We start from the raw sequence: 19,892 nt of genomic DNA on the forward strand, positions 1-19,892 counted from the left end.
AAAAAAAAAAAAAAGATTATAGCAAAAAAAAGCATGTCTGTGAGGAACAGATGAAACAGTGACAAAATATTAATAACTGATAAATCTGGGCGATAGGTACTTAGAGGTTCTTCATACTCTTATCTGTGCTTTATGTGGTTTGAAAATTTCAATAGCAAAAATGATAAATTCAAATTTCAATAATAAAATAGTAAGGGCAAAATAAAGATATTTTCAACCATCACAACTACTGTATAAGATCATTGGATATTTTGCAAAGATCTGTAGGAGACTATTTACATGACGTTGTAACAGTAAAAAGTTGGGAAGAACTGAAGCATCTGTCAATAGGGGACTAGTTAAATACAGAAACCCACATACAACAAAATGCTATGCAAACATTAAAAAGAAACTGTCGAGTGAAAAAGGAGGTTCCACAGCAGTGTGTAGAGCTGATTTCATGGTCACAGGAGTGTGGAGACATCCGGAAGAGTGTTCATTCTATATTCAGAATGGTCATCTCTGCAAAGAGAAATTGCAGATGGTTTTTTACTTTTTTCTTGAAACTGCTCTGTACTACTCAAGCTTTTCACAGGAGTATGTATTAATTTTATATTTAGGGGAAATTATTTTCTATAATGATTCCTTTAATTGGGGGCTAAATAATATATACACATGGACACAGAGTGCAGAATGATAGACAATGGAGACTCAGAAGATTAGGGGGTGGGAGGTGGGTGAATGATAAGAAATTACTTAATTGGGTACAATGTACATTATTCCAATGATGAACACTAAAAGCCCTCACTTTACCACTACAATACATCCATGTAGCAAAGTTGCACTTGTACCCCACAAATTTATACAAATAAAATATTTTTAAAATTCTCATTATGTTCTTTCTACCTGATGAAATGATTTTTAAAATTTACTATTTATTGACTTTGAGACAGGCTCACTTTGTCATTCAGGCTGGAGTGCGGTGGCAAACACAGTTCGCCACAACCTCCATCTCCCAGGCTCAAGCAATCCTCCCACCTCAGTCCCCGGAGTAGCTGGGACTACAGGCATGCACAACGACGCCCAGCTAATATTTTTGGCAGGGGACAGAGTCTCACTCTGTCACCCAGGCTGGAGAGCAATGGCATGATCTTGGCTCACTGCAACCCCTGCTTCCCGGGTTCGAGTGATTCTTCTGCCTTAGCCTCCCGAGTAGCTGGGATTACAGGCACCTACCACCACATCTGGCTAATTTTTTTTTTTTCAGTAGAGAAGGGGCTTTGCCATGTTGCCCAGTATCGAACTCCTGATCTCAGGTGATCCACCTGCCTTGGCCTCCCAAATGCTGGAATTACAGGTGTGAGCCACCGTCCGTGCCCAGCCCTAGTTTTTCATTTTGTTTTTTGTGGAGACGGGGTCTCACCCTTGTTGCCCAGGCTGGGCTGGAACTCCTGAGCTCAAGCAATCCACCTGCCTCAGCCTCCCAAAGTGTTGGAATTACAGGCGTAAGCCCCCACTCCTGGATGACTTTTTAATTTTAAAAATTGTATCAGGACTTTAGTAGTTGAAAGTGGAAAAGTGCTATATTTCTAAAACAATATGAAACCTGGAAGAGATTTCATTTATTTCTAAAAATGCAAGTAACATCTTAAAGGCACATGCATTTTTCCCTCAATCACCTACTGAGTACATTAAAATGTTAAGATGTCAAAAAGTACATAAAATACAACACATAGCATATATAGGAATAGACTTAAATACCTTTTGGTTAATTAAAATCAGGATGAAAATTCTGTTAGTTATAGGAAGAAATAGCAGTTGGAAAAGATAATGTTTTCTAGTTGGTTCTTAAAGAATCTGAACTGAAAGTATTACAATAGTTCTATGTAAAAAATAACTTGTGGGTATTTTAGTAATATGTGTGTTCTTAGAATAGAACAGATGGCAGAACAAAATAAAACGTAATTTCCAGATGTATCATGTTGTAAATTCAGTGCCATGAACTCAGCATTATCAACTGAATATCACGTTTAAACATAGCCAGCACTGTAGCACTTTTCGAGTAAATTTTAACTAAATGATTAACCTTTGAAATATCATTTAAGGTTTATTATCTGGGGTAGGTATCCCAAAAAGTAGATATTGTAGTAGCTGTTCAAATCTTCTGTTTTTAGATAATCTGCTGCTGCTGTGCGAGCTCTTCCTAGTCTGCAAGGATCCTCAGAACAGAGTTGGGGGGAGCCCACAGAGGACCATTTGCACTCATCCCTCTTTGGAGTCATTACAAAACAGCTGCTGTGCACGGCCCTTATCCAAAGAGTGTACTGTTCCCACCATGTCCTATTTCTTTGCTGATTTTAGGATTTCAAAGAATTAATTTAAAAGTAGCTGCTTTTTACCAAGAGGTTGGGGACCCCTAAACTTGGCAATCCCAATTAAGATAATGTAAAAGCAAATCAAAAGCTATCACCTCAGTTACCTGGTAGACATTTCCTTCTTTCAGGTCCATGTTCTAAGCATTAGGAATGATGAGAGATTTCTTAGGTTTTGATTTATCTGAATCAAGTATCTGTATTAGATTGAAGAATCACATTTTGTTACAAATTAACTGCATATACTTACAGTTGCTCTAAGGTAGATATTCTGTTTATTAATTAGTATGGTTCTAAATGATCTCGGGGAAATCATTTAAATACTTATTTAGGGATTTTAAAGGTCTAGCATATGACAAGTAGTGCCAGGTTATTATTATTATTTTACCTGCTTCCTAGAAGAACTGGATTGGCCATAGTGCGCAGTATTGGAATGATGCTTCTTTGAAGTTTTGGAAGACTCTGGACATAATTTTCTTTTAGACTTGTGGGCTATTTTGCTTACTATCAACCTGTGGTCACTTGTACCAACTTCTTTAGCTTGATTTTCTGATTGCTGCTGTAGCAGTCGGGGATCTTCTGTTTCTCCATCTGATTCAAAAATGTGTGGCTGTCTTTTCAGTTTTAGTGACCCATGGCTTTTCCCTAAAATTTGTGTTATACATTTGCCTGTTAAATTTTCTTTTCCTTTCATTTGGACGTCAACAGCACTTTTTACTACCCCTAAATTGTTATTTGACCTCAGCAATACTGCACTGTTAGATAGTTGCTTATTTTTGTTTAAACTCACAGTCGATTTTCCATTAGAAGAGGGAAATTTTGTCATATTTTCAGAAGACTCTGTATTTTTTTCTTGCAGAGGTCTGGAATTCTCCTGATTTAAATTGTTAGCAGCCTGCATCTGAATGTTACTATTATATCTGTTTTTTATAGCTGGACCTAAATTCAGTTTGTCATGCTGGATCATACTAGTTTTGAGTGAAAACAATTTAGATTGTGTCACAACATGCTGTTTTCTTTTCGGGCTGCCAAGTACTAAGGTATTTTTGAAAACTGGTACAAACTTAGGGGTGATGTTGCTTTGGGAGCTAAGATTTGTGTGTTGAACTTGAGCATTTCCTCTGTTGGGCATTAATACTTCCGAACGTACTTGTGGAGCCCTGATAGACAGGGATTTCTTTCTACTCTGAACAGACTCTGGCTGGAGATGCAAAGCTGAGAAAATGCCTGCTGTTGGCTGGCTGACTGAAAGCTCCACCTTGTGGTCCACTGCTACTGAACATGGTAGAAGACTTTGAGCACAGGCAGGTTTTATGGAAGTGGCTTGAGTCAGAGATGCCCTGAACATTTTTTTAGTGGTCAAATTGGGTGGCTTGACTTTGTGTTCCTGAAAGGATAGAGATTTAAAAAAAATTAAAAATGTTAATAATGTCCTTAATGAAAAAGAAATAAAATATAAAATACCATCCAATTAAGAATATAAAGCAACACTATGATTTACAGAACAGGTAAAGAAAAAACAAAATAAAAATGAGCCTTCCGGTGGAAATGTGTACATTTCTTAAGGTTTGTATCCTCCTTTAGATACTATCCAAGATACCATCTTAAGATAAAGGTATATACTACATTTCATATAAATCTACTATAAAAACCATTCGCACAGCTACTCATTGTCCTCCAAACATGCTCATGCTGCTGTCTTGCTCACTGAACAAGGTATGGCCTCCTTTAGATACTCAAAGTCCCACCTTCTCCCACCCATCAATCTACCATAGAGTGACTGTTTTTCTGTCAACTCTCCAAGGATCTGCTATAAATTAAATATTATTTGTCACAAAAAAAAAATAGTACAAGGTAAGCTATCTTATCTTTCAGTGCACATGTTCCATCTTCCTAAGTAGGTACTAGATTCTTGGAGGGTAAGAACCAGGACTTATTTACTCTTAAATCCTTCACAGTTACTAAAAATCCTTGTTGAAAGAAATTAATAAAGAGGTGGCTGCACCTACACTAGGCCTTTAGGAATAAGTGGGATTTTGACTACAGGGAAGATGCCATCTGTGTCTTAATCATGTTTGTTTTTTCACTGCCTACCACAGTGCCTGGTACCTGGTAGCAATTCAGCAAGTATTTGTCAAAGAAATTTGTCAGATGCATGAAAATGATTAAAGTGTTCACAGTCTTTTAAAGATGAACTGTGGATACACACACACATACACATAAATAATATACAATTTACCATTTTAACCATTTTTAAGTGAACAATTCAGTGGCTTTAAGTACATTTACCACTGTACTGTGTTATATAACCATCAACACTATTTCCAAAAATTTTTTTTCATTCCAAACAGAAACTTTGTACTCTGTAAATAGTAATTTCCTGTTTCCTCTTCCTTCTAGCCCCTGGTAACCTCTATTTTACTTTCTCTTCTATGAATTTGCCCATTCTAGGTACCACGTGTAAGTGGAATCATAAAATATTTGTCTTTTTGTGTCTGGCTTATTTCACATAATGTTTTCAAGGTTCACCTATATTGCAACATGAGTCAGAACTTATTTCTTTTAATGACTGACTATTCCCCTGTACATATATAGCATATTTTATCCACTCATCTGTTGGTGGAAAGTATTCTTTTAAAGTACATGTCTATTGAGTCCTGTTGTCTGTAAAAGACTGATACGTGGCAATAATCTGAAACACTGAACACCAAGTTCTTTTCTTACTTTCCCCATCAAAACACAGGTTCACAGCTTGAAATAAACATTTTAAAACTGCTAGGAATAATATGCAAACTTGAATGACTGGTTTTTCTCTCCACTACTGGAGGCTCCACTGTTGAATGAGGTTGAGAAGAGAATAGGAAAGATTTTGGAAATCAGAGTTGGAATCACAAGTAAGAGACTGTGATTAGTAAGAGACTAATCCAATTATCTATTAGGCATAAACAAATCACACCAAAATGTAGTTGCTTATAACCAATAATAATTATGTTATCATCTCTCACTATTCTGGGGGTTGGCTTGGCTTAGTTTGGCATCTCTCATGCTGTGTGGTTAGATACTCTGCCGCTGGAGATCACTTCCTCTTTCACATGTGTTAGGTGATGCTGGCTATTGACTGGAATGCTGACAGGCAGTCTCTTCCTGTGCTGGGGATCTCTCACAGATTGGACTCCAAGAACAGAAGTCCCCAGAAAGACCAGGTGGAAGCTGTTTCTCTCCTAAAGACCTAACCTCAGAGTATGTTGCATCACTCTGTCATAGGGACATCCAGACTCAAGAGAACAAGACCCATACCTCAATGACAGGAGTATTGTTCCATGACCAAAATGATGTGGAGAAGGAAATTTCAGGAAACTTAGTTCCATAATACTTAACTTGACATAATAGAAAGTCATTACAGAGAACAATACTCCTCCTTCCATGTTGACTATTCTTGGGAAAAATGGAAAGTCTCCAAGAAAATGTTGAGTGAGATTTGGGGGTGATGCTGAAAATAGGTGACTGGGATTCATTGCTGGAGATTACTTCAGTTGGAGGCTTACCCATACCACCAGGGCAAGAAGACATCCTGTCTTAGTTTGTTTTGGCTGCTATAACAGAGCAGGTAGTTTATAAACAACAGTTTTGGAGGCTAGGACGTCCAAGATCAAGGCAGATCCCTCTTGGGCCTTTTAAATAAGAGCCCTAATCCTGTTTAGCACAGTTCTACCCCCATGACCTAATTACCTCCCAAAGATCCTACCTCCTAATATCATCACCTTGGGAGTTAGGGTTTCAACATTTAAATTTTGGAGAAATACATTCAGACCATAGCACATCCTTCTTAATTTGCCCATTATTTTCAAAGGATACAAAGAAAACCCAGCAAAGTTTCATGACCCTGAATGACGAAATACAGAAGTTAACCAAGGAAGAATTACTGGCTTACTGCCCCTTGACATTGCTCAGCTGAGTGAAAAGGCATGCATCAAGAATGGGTTTGTATTAGTATGCTAGGGCAATGTGGCACAAAGTGCTACACACTGGATGGTCTACACAACAGAAACATTATCTCAGTTTTAGAGCCTTGAAGTCTGAAACCAAGGTGTTGGCAGGGCTGGTTCCTTCAGAGGGCCAGGAGGAAAGGATCTGTTCTGGGCCTGTTTTCTCGGCTTGTAGATGCCCATCTTCACATTCACACAGTGTTCTTCCTCTATGTGTGTCTGTGTCCAAATTGCCCCTTTTCATAAGAACACTAGTCATATTGGATTAGGGGCCCACCCTACTATAGTATAACCTCATTTTAACTAACTATATCTGCAGTGACCCTATATCAAATAAGGTCACATCCTAAGGAGCTGGGGGTTAGGATTTCCATGTATGTATCTGGGGGTACACAATTCAACCCACAACAGGATTGGGTATATACTTCTGGAGAGAGTAGAGAGAGGAGGCAGATGTTTTTCTGAAGACTCCCTGTACAAGGGAGCTAGGGTAAAGCTAAAAAGTAACTGATAAAACCTCATATACTATCTCTGTCGAGATACCATATAAGAGACCACCACCATCAAATCAACCCAGGTCAAGAAGTGAAGGTGTGAAGGCCTCCTACCCCCACACTCCCCACAGCCAATCTCTCTGCTGTGACTGCCATGGATAGGACGGGCTGGTATTCAACCTCCATTCCACCCTCCTCCTAGTGCTCCTACATAGACTAAAGCCTGGAAATCTAAAATTTACATTTCATCTTTTGCAGCTAGGGTTTGGATGTGATTTAGAAACAGCCAATCAGATGCACTCATAAAATATTTGGAAGTAGAAGTAAGGTCAAGCCACACTTCTGCTGTTTTTGCAGAAATGCTTAATTATGAATGCCTTTGATTTTCAGTTGCAGAGTTAGCAGCTTAAGTGTAGGGGAGGAGAATGTAGGGTACCATTCTCTTGCTATAGAGTAGTAGTCCTCAACTTGACTTTTTGGCATCAGGGACTGGTTTTGTGGAAGACAATTTTTCCACGGACCAGGGTGGCAGGGGGGATGGATTTGAAATGAAACTGTTCCATCTCAGATCATCAGGCATTCAAATCTCATAAGGAGCATGCAACCTAGATCTCTCGCATACGCAGTTCACAATAGGGTTCGTGCTCCTATAAGAATCTAATGCCGCTGACAGGAGGCAGAGCTCAGGTGGCAATGCTCGCTCGTTCTCCTGCCACTCACCTCCTGCTGTGTGGCCTGGTTCCTAACAAGCCATGGACTGGTAGGTCCATGGCCTGGGGGTTGGGGACCCCCGCTATAGAGCATACTAAGCAAACATACCAATGTACTTCACCACATACCACTGCCCTTGTCCTATGCAAGGTCTCCCCGCACAGATGCTATTGTGAGAAGAAGGGTTCTTAAATTGGATTGAAGAACATTTCTACCTTAAAGAGATGTTTTGTCATAAGGGACTGAGTCACCTTGAAGTGTCCAGATTGAATTTTTTTCCATTTGATGAAAAAAGGGTTAAAGAATTAAGTTAAAAATGAATATAGAAAAGCAAAGAACACGCACTGTTTGGACCCTTGGGTTCTATAAACTGTAGTAATGTTTAAACAATATATCTACTACTTGAGATAAAAGAAAACTCATAGGCAGATTCATATAAGTTACTTGTTTTTGGACAGAAAACTGTACTAGAATATGTGTGTGGCGTATGAAATATGTTTATATTCACACACTGTTTCTTCTTCAGCTGTCTTTTGGAAATATACATATGGTGAACATAACTTCTAGAAGTTTCTTTTGCTCCCTAGCCTAGCCTGTCAATATATTATTTACTCATTCTTTCAATTTTTAAGATAAAGTAAATAGCTCAAAGGGGGAAACCTCTAGATTTATATCCAAAATTTATAAAAAGACTACAAAAGAGCCTATGTAAACAGCAGATGAGATCATAAATAATTCACAGAACTTAAATATACTTAATAGTCAACAAACTACAGCTTTGTGAAGTCATAAGCCAACAAAAAAAAATATGCTTTATTATATCATTATCATTATTCTGCCAAGTGTCATTGGCAAATGCAACCTGGTTGAATTTTAATTTCTAGAATTTATATATAACTTATGTAACTTTATACATTAACATAACATTATAGAAGAAGGCTAAAAGCTTGAACTTACATATGAATGAATATCTCACGGAAGCTTAATATTAAAGTAATAATTAAATGAAACTTGAGAAATGACGAAGATGACTAATCAAAAGTTTTATCGCTCAAAATTTGGTTCCGTGCATTATCACCTCAGTGTATTTCTTGCTTCAAGTTGAAGCAGAATTCAGTCAAGCTTAGATATAACCACAGGTTTATAGGACATATGGGTTTTTGAAGAATATTTTCTTTAAGTGACATGACACAACAAGAAAGCAGTCAAATTCAGAATATGGGACATTCTCTAGGGAAAATAATCTAGTTTTCCCACAAATAACTGGCCTAAATAAAAGGGGAGAGAGTTTGAGATGTTATAGAATAAAGAGATTTAAGAGACATACATAAAATTATGTGGAACATTTTTTGGATTCTGATTTAAACAAAACTCCTAAAAATAAATCTGTGTGAGATAAGTGGGGAACTGCAGTGTGAACTAGTACTTAACAGATATTAAGAAACTACTGTTAATTCTGTTAGGTGTAATAATAACATAGGGGTTATATAAAAATATTTTGAAATGAGATAGAATGTACACCATAGTCTTTACAGGTAAAACACTATATCTGGGATTGGTTCTAAAATCCCCCAGTTTACTCCCTACCCAAAAATATGTCAAGGGGAAACTAGATGAGAAGCACATGAGAGGTGATTATACTAATTTCCTTCATGTATCTTTGACATTTTCTGTATGTTAAAAAAAAAAAAACAAGTTTGACTAAGCATTCCTAATTTTTTTAAGCTGACTGAGTTTTATCAAGTAGTCTGATCAATTTGTTTTCCATTTTTAAAATTTATGCTTTTTCCACTACATGAATCTTAAGAGTTAACATGTATGTGGTCTAGCAATAATAACTTACTGAGAGCTCACCAAGAAACTTTTCTATGTGTTATCTCATGTAGTCCTAAAAACCCCTATGAAGTAAGTACTGCAAAAGACATGACCCTCTTCAAAGGAAGGACTTAGTGCCTCTGGTGGAGTGCTGTCAGCAGAAACCCCTTTAGGGATTGCTTTGGTTACAGAGGGCCAATGCCCAAGGATATGCCTGTCTCAGGGTGGCCCAAATCCAATGACAGATGCAGAAGGGGTTATAAAGGCCTGGCTATTTGGACCAGTGCAGAACAATTCTGATGGGCCATTTTAGTCTCAGAGCTCCTCAGAAGGGTGGCCAGGGCCATCTGGTGTCTGCTTTGTTTTTGACTTCTCCCTTTCTCCAATCTTGCTTCCTCCCTGCCTTCCACAGGTATTGTTTCCAAGGGCAGTCCCTAGCAAACATCATGTGCACTAGGCCACCTCAGAATCAGCTCCTAGAGAACCCAATCTGTGACAAGTTTTATCATTACCACTGCTAGCCTCTGCCTCATTTTACCCATGGAGCATTTTAAAATGGGGCACATGGAGATCAAATAACTTGGCCCAAATTATGCAATTAGTAAGAGGTTCAAATTCAGGCAGCCTGTTTCTAGAGCTTGAGCTCTTAGCTACAAATGTAAACTTTTTCCAATTATAGGACTAAGAATCTTGGATTTCAATTCTAATTCTGCAATGCATTTAACTGTGTGGCTTTGGTTAAATAATTTTGGTGAAATTATTGGGATGTTCTGTCTCCTCTTCTGCAAAATTGAGTAAATCCTTTATCCAAAGATCAATTTTTTATTATTAAATGAAATAATACACACAAAAGCAGCTGGCATGCAGAAGGCACTCAGTAGAATTGAGTAGGATAAATTCTTATTGTAAAGAACAATATAAAACCATAATTTCCAATTAAGTGTTATTTTACATTCATGAAGCAAATTTTAACAAGCACATTGTTCTGATTAACTATTTCTAAAACAAACATGGGCTGGAAATCTTAAGTATTCCAGAAATATATTCAAAAAACATGTGTGATATAACAACATATCTTCTTCCAGATTCTTTAGGTTCAGACCTGGCCAGCGACTTTAAAAGATGTTATGTCTGAACAAAACTTTAATACTATTTTAAAGATGTCAATGGGCATTTGTCCACTCACTCTCCCTTCTGAGGAGATGACCTTGTCTGCAGGCCTTTGTGTCTAGGTTGTCAGGTTTTTGTACCATTTTTCTCTAACAGTAGGAGGAGTTGGCCTCTGACCAGGAAGATAAACAACTCTCAATTATAAATTTACATGTATCTAATATTGTGGTCTCAGAATACATAAAGCAAAATATGAAAGTAGGAAAAGTAGATAAATCCACATGATGTTGGGAGATTAGAACACACTTCTCAGCAACTGACTGACAGGTCATAATGTATTTAAGCCAGAAACATATAAGGAAAAGATAGCTAGAAAATTCCCATATCTTAGAAAGTTAATAAATACATTTTAAAATAATTCATGTAATTAGTACATTTTGAAGTAATTTATTTATAGGAAGTACAAAAGACTGCCCTATACCTAAAGTTATAAACTATTATTGAGAGAAATTAAATAATATATGTTTAATATGTGGAGAAATATACAACATTCTTAAATTGTAAGACTCAATGAAATTCCCATCAAAATCCCAACATGCTCTCTCTGTCTCTATGTGTGTGTGTGTGCTCGTGTGTGTCTGTGTCTATGTGTAAGTTGACAAGTTGAAACTAAATGTGTATGGAAATGCACAGTTCAATAGATAAGATGCTTTATCAGATTTCAAAAATCTTATATAATTTAAGATTAAAACACTATAATAAATATAAATTTTAAGATTACATAATCAAGATGATTTGAAAAGCATGGTATTGGGGCTAGGATCAACAAACTGACCAGAGAAAGAGATTAAAGAGGCCTGAAACAATACTGTACACACAAAGACACTGGATTTATGACAAATGTAGTGCTGCAAAGTTTCGGGGGGAGAAAAAGTATTGAGAAAAAAGTACTGGGGTAAGAATGGTCTTTTTTATCTTTAGCTTGGACATATGGATATCCATATTAAAGAAATCTGACTCCCTACATCACATCACATTACAAAAATAAATTCCAACTGCATTGCAGATCTAAATGTGAATGCAAAACAACCTTTTATTGGATGATATTAGAGGAGAAGACCTTCATGACTTTGGGGTACAGAAATATTTTTTAAACAGGATACAAAAAGTAGCAACCATAACGAAAAAGACTGATCACTCTGATTATAAATTAGGACCTGCTGCCAAAAGATACTATTAAGACACCAAGACAACTTTAAGAGAGAAAGCATGTTATAGAATGAAAGAAGATAATTGTATATAACTGATAAAAAACTCATATCTCACTTATGTTAAAAATACATATAAATCAATAAAAACACAAACACATAACACAGTAGAAAAATGAAAGAATGGCATTTCAAAAAAAAAAAAATCCAAATGGCCAAAATACATATGAAAAGATGTTCAATCTCATTAATAATCAGGAAAATGCAAATTAAAAACACACAATAATAAATACACCTATCACAAGGGCTGAAATTAAAGACCAACAATACCAAAAATGGGCAAGGATATGAAGCAACATAAATTCTCCTATACTGCTTTGGGGCAGAGGGGAGTACAGATTGGTTAGGGAAATAGTTTGGTGTTGCCAGCAAAGTTGGAAATACCCATACTAATTCTACTCCTGGAAGTTTCACGTACATGAAACATATACGAGACATATACAAGAATGTTCATCATAGCATTACTAGTAGTAGCCCCTAAAAAGAAACAATTCAAATATTCATCAATAATATTCTGGATAAACTGCAGCATAATAACATAGTCAAATGCTACATATAAAGGAAAATAAACCAACTATAGCTAAGTGGAGCAACATGGATGAATGTCACAAACATGATGCTGAGCCTAAAAAGCCAGGCACAAAGGAATACGTACTCTGTGATTTATTTTACATGAAGTTCAAAAGCAGGCAAAATGAAATATGATGTTTAAGGACACATACTTAGTTGATAAAATAAGGAATCATTTCCATAGTAGTAGTCATCTTTTGGGAAAGGAAAGGAGTTACTACTAGGAAGGTATAAGTAGGAGGCTCCTAAGTCCTGGCAAGGTTCTATGTTTTATCTGTGTGATAGTTACATGGACATTTGATATTCATTAAGCTGTACAATATTACTTTTCTATATGTGTGCCATATGTCACCATAAGAATAGATTTTAAAATGCAGAGGAGACAAACTCAGTAGAAAACACCCTCACTCCCCAATAGTTTCCAGCCTCAGTAAAAATAAAAACTATGAATCTGATTTCAAGTTAAGTCCTCAACCGCTTTGTTCTGACAAACTCTGAGATGTAGGCCAATCCCCATATGGCCATTTCATCTTTAATTTGTCCATTAGCAGATAGCTAATTATATTAATTTCTTAATGAAATCAGACAGAAGACAGACACTAGCCCTCTGCTTCCTTATACAGCAGGGATCATACTTTAATCTCTAAGTGTTTCCATAGAAGCTCCAACTTACTTGACTTGGTGAGGGGCAGACATCTTACCTTCCATTTAACTGAACTTGTACTGACAGCACAGTATCTCCAAATAAATACTCTTCATAAAACTCTGTCTCTTCAATCTCCAATAACCCAACTTATTTATATCCTTGATGTGGGTGAAACATTTCAGTAAACAACCACTACTATAGTACCATGTTAAATATAATAATAATAACAAATGACTAAGTATAGTAGTAGTAATAACAAACAGTTTTAGGGAAACATTGAACTGAGAGAAAAGAATTATTGCTGCACATTGGGTTGGGTATTCCACCCCAGAAGGCAAGAGATTCAAGTAAAATAGATGGATAGTATGTCTTGGAGAACTAGATAGGACAAGAGATCTCTTACCTGTATGTTAGGTTTAGTTAGTTCTTGTGTGTAGTAGCACGGTTTACTTGTTATCTTTATGGGAAATCCACATATATGAGGCAGTTTAGATTTTAAATCTGAAAGAAAACTTTTCAACACAACTTCTGAATCTACCCTTGGAAAGAACTGTATGGGCTGACTTCTGATGCAACTGAGAGGATATCTGAACAATGTTAAAGAACAATGTCTAATTTTATTACATAAGAGGTGGCAATTTATATGGGATTTTAAAAAGTATTAAAGTAGCAATGTTACAAAGGCACACATAAATATATCCTAACTCTTTTATATACTGCTTATCTGATACCACCCACAGCTGAAAGCGTGTTTTCTCACAGGGATCTTCATTCCTTACATTCTAACACTCCAAATTGAGACAATTCATAGTACCTTACTACATGGCTTTCTAAATGGAAGGGCAACTACGATACTCCAAAAACAATGTATAAGAAAGATACTATAAGCCTTACGAATTACAAAATAAGTATTATAATAAACAATGAACAGGTTGCACCTCCAAAAACAGTAAAAAATTCAGGACAGAGAAACAACACATACAGATTGTATTTAAGCTGCGGAAGCAGTTCTTTGAGAAAAAAGTTACTTTTTCTGATGAAACATATTCTGAAGATTTTGAATAATATGTTGGCATCTAATGAAAGAAAATAACTGATATATGTTAACCTCAGTTTTACTATTAAAATAAGTTTGGCTTAGGAAACATACAATGCGAAAAGACAACACTAAGACAACCATTTTTAAACTCCAGCAGGTCAGAATACAGATAGAACTCGTGAAATCAGTACTAAGATTTAAGAGTTTTGCCTGAGCACTTATGCTCTTCTCATGTGTATATTTCAATTTTAAAAAATATTGTTGAAAAATATATTTTCTTAAGTCAATGGGGTGCAATTAAATATAAGTCAAATCATTTAAAATTTGCCTATGAAATTAGATAATCTCTTCAAAAGAAAAATCTTGTTTTTGTTTCCAACCTAACCTTTTAATTCAACCCTTTCAATTGTATCTGAAATGCCACTGGAGGGAGCACTTGGCTAAGGAGAAGCATGATTGCTTTTTTAACTTTCTAAGAAAGTTCTAACTTTGGTTTTCTAAATTGTTGAAATGGTGTTTAAGGAAAATATCCTTATTAAGTTCATCCTCATATAAAAATAGGAAGATATTCTAAGCAAACCAAAAACACTTGTACAGATAAGAAGTAGGGGGAAATGTACCATAGTTTCAGTTAGACACAGAGAAGGTTGAGAAGTATGACATGAGAGTGGGAGCAAAACTAGATTATAATGTGGGCAGACAGTATTTGCTTCAGTTGCTGTGTAAAGGATATGTGAAGGTCCTTTCTCCGAGCATTTTGAAATAGATGTTGCAGTATATTTTAATTTTTCCACAATCTTCTGGAAGTTTATAGCCATACTAAAAATTAAGCACAAAATTTAAAATATCTTGGAGAAAGCTAAACTTAGGCTAAGTTACAATAAACAAAAATCAAATAACTTCTAATGTAACATGTATTTCCATTCCTTACCAGGGCATCCCAGTGTCTCTGGAAATCTCCATATGAGCGAAAAGGACAGTCAGGGGGGATGGCATGAAGAATATTTATAATTTGTCCCATTTTCATACTATGAAAAATGAGAGGAAGTTATTATGAGCCAATGCTTAAATATAGTTTAATAAGTCAACTACATGATTTAGAAAGTGTTCAAAAAAGATTTAACAACCATCTCACTAGCTATATATAGTAAACTAAACATCTCAAATTTCAAACACATTGTACTAAATCTTTTTATTTTGCTTTAATTGACAAATAAAAATAGTATATATTTATCATGTATGACATATTTCAAAATATGTATACATTGTGGATTGCTAAGTCAAGCTAATTAACATGCATTTACTCATATACTTTGTGTGTGTGTGTGTGTGTGTGTGGTAGACTACTTAAAATGTACTCTTTGCTCTATTATTTATTTTTTGAGACAGTGTCTCACTCTGTCACCCAGGCTGGAGGGCAGTGGTGCAATCTCAGCTCACTGCAACCTCTGCTTCCCGGGTTCAAGCCATTGTTCAAGCGATTCTCCTGCCTTAGCCACTAGCTGGGATTACAGGCGTGCACCACTACGCTCAGCTAATTTTTGTATTTTTAGTAGAGACAGGGTTTTGCCATATTGACCAGGCTGGTCTCAATTCTGGCCTCAGATGATCTGCCTGCCTTGGCCTCCCAAAGTGCTGCAATTACAGGTGTGAGCCACCTCACCCCTTCTTAGTGATTTTTAATATGTATGTAAAAAAAGTAATTGCGATTTTTGCCATTACTTTCAATAGCAAAAACTGCAATTACTTTTGCACCAACCTAATACTTTTTTATTAACTATAGTCACCATGCTGTACAATAGATCTTTTGAAGTTATCCTTCCTATATAACTGAAATTTTGTATCCTTTCACCAACATCTCCCCAATCCATGCCTTCACTCCCACCTACCCAGCCCCTGGTAAGCACTATTCTACTCTCTGCTTCTGAGAGTTCAATTGTTTTAGAGTCCACAAGGAAGTGAGATCGTAAGGTATTTGTCTTTCTGTGCCTGGCTTATTTCATTTAACATAATATCCCTTAGATTCATCCAAGTTGCAAATGACAGTATTTCCTTCTCTTTTAAGGGTGACTATTATTCTATTTGTGTATATACCACATATTTCTTTATCCATTCATCTGTTGCTGGGCACTTAGGTTGATTCCATATCTCGGCTGTTATGAATAATACTGAAATGAACGTGGCGGTGCAGATATCTCTTCAATATACTGATTTAACTTCCTTTGTGTCACCAGTAGTGGGATTGCTAGATCATAAGATATTTCTATTTCTAATATTTTGAGGAACCTCCATACTGTTTTCCATGATGGCTGAACTAATTTACATTCTCATCAACAGTGTGCAAGTGTTCCCTTTTCCCCACATCCTTGCCAGTATTTGTTGTATTTTGTCATTTTGATAATAACCATTCATCAGGTATGAGGTGATCTCTCATTGTGACTTTAATTTGCATTTCCCCTGATGATTAATGGTGTTGAGTATTTTTTTTTTTTTTTTTTTTTTTTTTTTTTTGAGACAGAGTCTTGCTCTGTCACCCAGTCTGGAGTGCAGTGGAGTGATCTCAGCTCACTGCAAGCTCCGCCTCCCAGGTTCACGCCATTCTCCTACCTCAGCCTCCCAAGTAGCTGGGACTACAAGCGCCTGCCACCACGCCAGGCTAAATTTTTTTTTTTTTTTTTTTTTTGAGACAGAGTCTTGCTCTGTCGCCCAGGCTGGAGTGCAGTGGCGCGATCTCCACTCACTGCAAGCTCCGCTTCCCGGGTTCACACCATTCTCCTGCCTCAGCCTCCCGTGTAGCTGGGACTACAGGTGCCCGCCACCGTGCCTGGCTAATTTTTTTTTTTAATGTATTTTTAGTAGAGACGGGGTTTCACTGTGTTAGCCAGGATGGTCTCAATCTCCTGACCTCGTGATCCGCCTGCATCGGCCTCCCAAAGTGCTGGGATTACAGGTATGAGCCACCCCGCCCAGCCGGTGTTGAGCATTTTTTCATACACCTGTTGGTCATTTAAATATCTTCTTTTGAGAAATGTTATTTGAGGGCTTTGCCCATTTTAAAATCAGGTTATTTGCTTTCTTGCTATTGAGTTATTTGAGTTCCTTATGTAGTTTGGATAGTAGCTCTTTATCAGATGTACGGTTTACAGATATTTTCTCTCATTTTGTAAGTTGTCTCTTCACTCTGTTGACGTTTTCCTTTGCCAGATAGAAGCTTTTCAGTGATGTAAACACATTTGTCTATTTTTGCTTTTGTCATCTGTGCTTTTCAACAGATATGTAGTTTTCAGTGTACAGGTCTTTCACCTCCTTGGTTAAATTTATTGCTAGGTATGTTGTTGGTAGCTATTATGGACAAAATTATTTTCATTGATTTCTTTTACAGATAGTTTGTTGTTAGTATGTAGAAATGCTACTTTTTTGTGTGATTTTGTATCCTACAACTTTACTGAATTTGTTTATTAGTTCTAACAGTTTTTTGGTGGAGTCTTTAGGATTTTCTATATATAAGATCATGTCACCTGCATACAGCAACAATTTAACTTCTCCCTTTAAAAGTTGGATGCCTTTTATTTCTTTCTCTTGGCTAACTGCTCTAGCTAGGACTTCTAGTACTATGTTGAACAGAAGTGGAGAGAGTGGGCATCCTTGTCTTGTTCCTGATTTTAGAGAAAAAAGCTTTTAATTTTCCACTGTTGAGTATGATGTTAGCTATGGGTTTGTCATATATGGCCTTTATTTGTATTGTATTTTAACAACTAGAATTACTAGAAAAAACTAAATTAGATTGTTGTAAACAATGTGCCAACTGTAAACACAAAATAATGACTAATAAATTTTTCAACCCAAAGATATTACTGGTAATTGTTAGACTTTAGGAAAAAGTCTGTTAGGTGGTAAATGAATTAGAGTTAAACCTATGTTTTCTACCTACCTCCTCCCAGCTTCAATGATTGAATTATTATGTGTATGCCACTAAAGTTCTTTTTCCTAAGCGATTTAAAATTTTATCCCAATAGTCCTGCTTATACTAGTAACAAAATATTTTTTCCTGAAAATAGTACAAACTTAAAACTCAGTTCATATCAAATTATAATGAATCATTAATGATTAGATACAAGTTTATGAGGTTTTCTTAATATTATTTTGATAGTTTTCATTTTATAATGAGAAATTCAGAAATATTACCTTTTTTGAAACTAGATCTAATAAAATTTGAATATATAATAAAATTAGTAATTTGATAAAGAAAATTCATGGCTTTTGTAAATATGACAATACCTTTGTGAAGTCATAATTCAGTATTTTAAAATTCACCAAAATGGTTTATACTTTTGTACATGTCAATGTTAAGAAAGCAAAATAAGGGCAACCACCATATTTTGAACCCACTCTAGATACTACAAATTGAAATCTCACCTTGGCAAAACGTAGCACCAGTTGCTTAAAATGGAATGTCTCTCAATGACAGCATGCTTGTTAGTATGAAAATCCTTTATAAGACTCGGGGAAATCTCAAACTCTTTTAGCTTTGAATGGAAATAAGATTTGTAAGTCCTCGATTTGGCAAAAAAGGAAACATTTTAAAAGAAACGTATTTGTTACATGCACATAGTAGGTTATAAAGTGGTTTTAAAGACTTAAGTTACATTGAATCATGCATAATCACTTTACATAAGTAATCAAAGTTGCAGCTCACCCTGCTTCTCCTTTATACAATATAAAAAGCATTTCATGCTTTCCCTCTTACCATCCAAGCCCAAACTCTTATTTTGCAGTTATTTTAGCTGGTTTTCAGATTTTAAAAAAAATATGTTAATTTGCAGGGAGTTGAATCTCTTCCAAAGGAAGGTGTTCATATTTTAAAATAATAGCTTTTAACCTCAATTGTTTTTTTAAATGGAGGATGAGTAAGGGAATTATACTTCTATCCGGTCTTTTGGAGGAGAAAAGACAGAGCCAATGCTCCAATCTCCTTTTATACCCCTAACAGCCTCCTAGAACACTTTCTTCCCTGTTCCTCCAGTGTCCTCCCTATAGGGCATTTTGGCTTGTGTTTAACCTACAAGAGTTTGCCAATTACAGCTCTCTTACCCTGGAAAATCTCCCTGAGAGGCACTGTTCCAGTTAGCCAAAGATATAAAGAGACCTCAAGGAGGGTGAAAAAACAAAGTATTAATGGGTGAAAGGACACTGTATTAAGATTAGAGAGAATGATTCATAAACCCTTACCCCATTCCCCATTTTTTTCTTTTTTTTCTTTTTTTTTTTTTTGAGACGGAGTCTCGCTTTGTCACCCAGGCTGGAGTGCAGTGGTGCCGTCTCGGCTCACTGCAAGCTCCACCTCCCGGGTTCACGCCATTCTACTGCCTCAGCCTCCCCAGTAGCTGGGACTACAGGCGCCCACCACCACGCCCAGCTAATTTTTCTTTGTATTTTTAGTAGAGACGGGGTTTCACTGTGTTAGCCAGGATGGTCTCCATCTCCTGACCTTGTGATCTGCCCACCTTGGCCTCCCAAAGTGCTGGGATTACAGGCATGAGCCACCGCACCCAGCCAACCCTTACCCCATTTTTAACCAACCACCTAACATCTTTTGAGAAACAATGTTCTAACCTCCCCGCCTACTACTTTTCAAGGAAGTCCAACTAAACTAGACAACTTTTTATTGCCTGGACAACTCATTAGCATCTTAACAATACAGTTGCTTAAAGTATTGTCCCCACTCTGATTTCTCTGACTCCTACCAATAAGGTCCTGATGCCTGGATCTAGACCCATCTTCCCCATATCCAGTGACTGATCCTTCTCTGAGTTCCTGTGGCATTCAGTAAAACTAATGGAAATGGAGGAGCAGGGAAGAGCAGGAAAACATGAATGCAGGAAGAGGAAGATAGAATATGTTA

The 19,892-nt window shown here is 36.5% G+C and overlaps 2 protein-coding genes across 4 annotated transcripts in view; one reads left to right on the plus strand and one right to left on the minus strand.

Annotated features, from left to right (window-relative positions):
* The window catches only part of DIPK1C (divergent protein kinase domain 1C), a 151,448-nt gene that overhangs the window by 106,494 nt on the left and 25,062 nt on the right, over positions 1–19,892 (plus strand). The window lies entirely within an intron of this gene.
* Positions 2,492–19,892, minus strand: part of C18H18orf63 (chromosome 18 C18orf63 homolog) — a 37,790-nt gene continuing 20,389 nt past the window's right edge. Inside the window, exons 7-12 of the mRNA XM_005586443.4 lie at positions 18,407–18,516; positions 14,922–15,018; positions 14,724–14,809; positions 13,355–13,538; positions 2,740–3,738; positions 2,492–2,548 (exon numbers count right to left, since the gene is read on the minus strand). Coding sequence (XP_005586500.3) covers positions 2,492–2,548; positions 2,740–3,738; positions 13,355–13,538; positions 14,724–14,809; positions 14,922–15,018; positions 18,407–18,516 — 1,533 coding nt within the window. The remainder of the gene's footprint in view (positions 2,549–2,739; positions 3,739–13,354; positions 13,539–14,723; positions 14,810–14,921; positions 15,019–18,406; positions 18,517–19,892) is intronic.

Source organism: Macaca fascicularis, chromosome 18, assembly GCF_037993035.2.
Source record: "Macaca fascicularis isolate 582-1 chromosome 18, T2T-MFA8v1.1".
In the NCBI taxonomy this organism is placed as follows: Eukaryota; Metazoa; Chordata; class Mammalia; order Primates; family Cercopithecidae; genus Macaca; species Macaca fascicularis.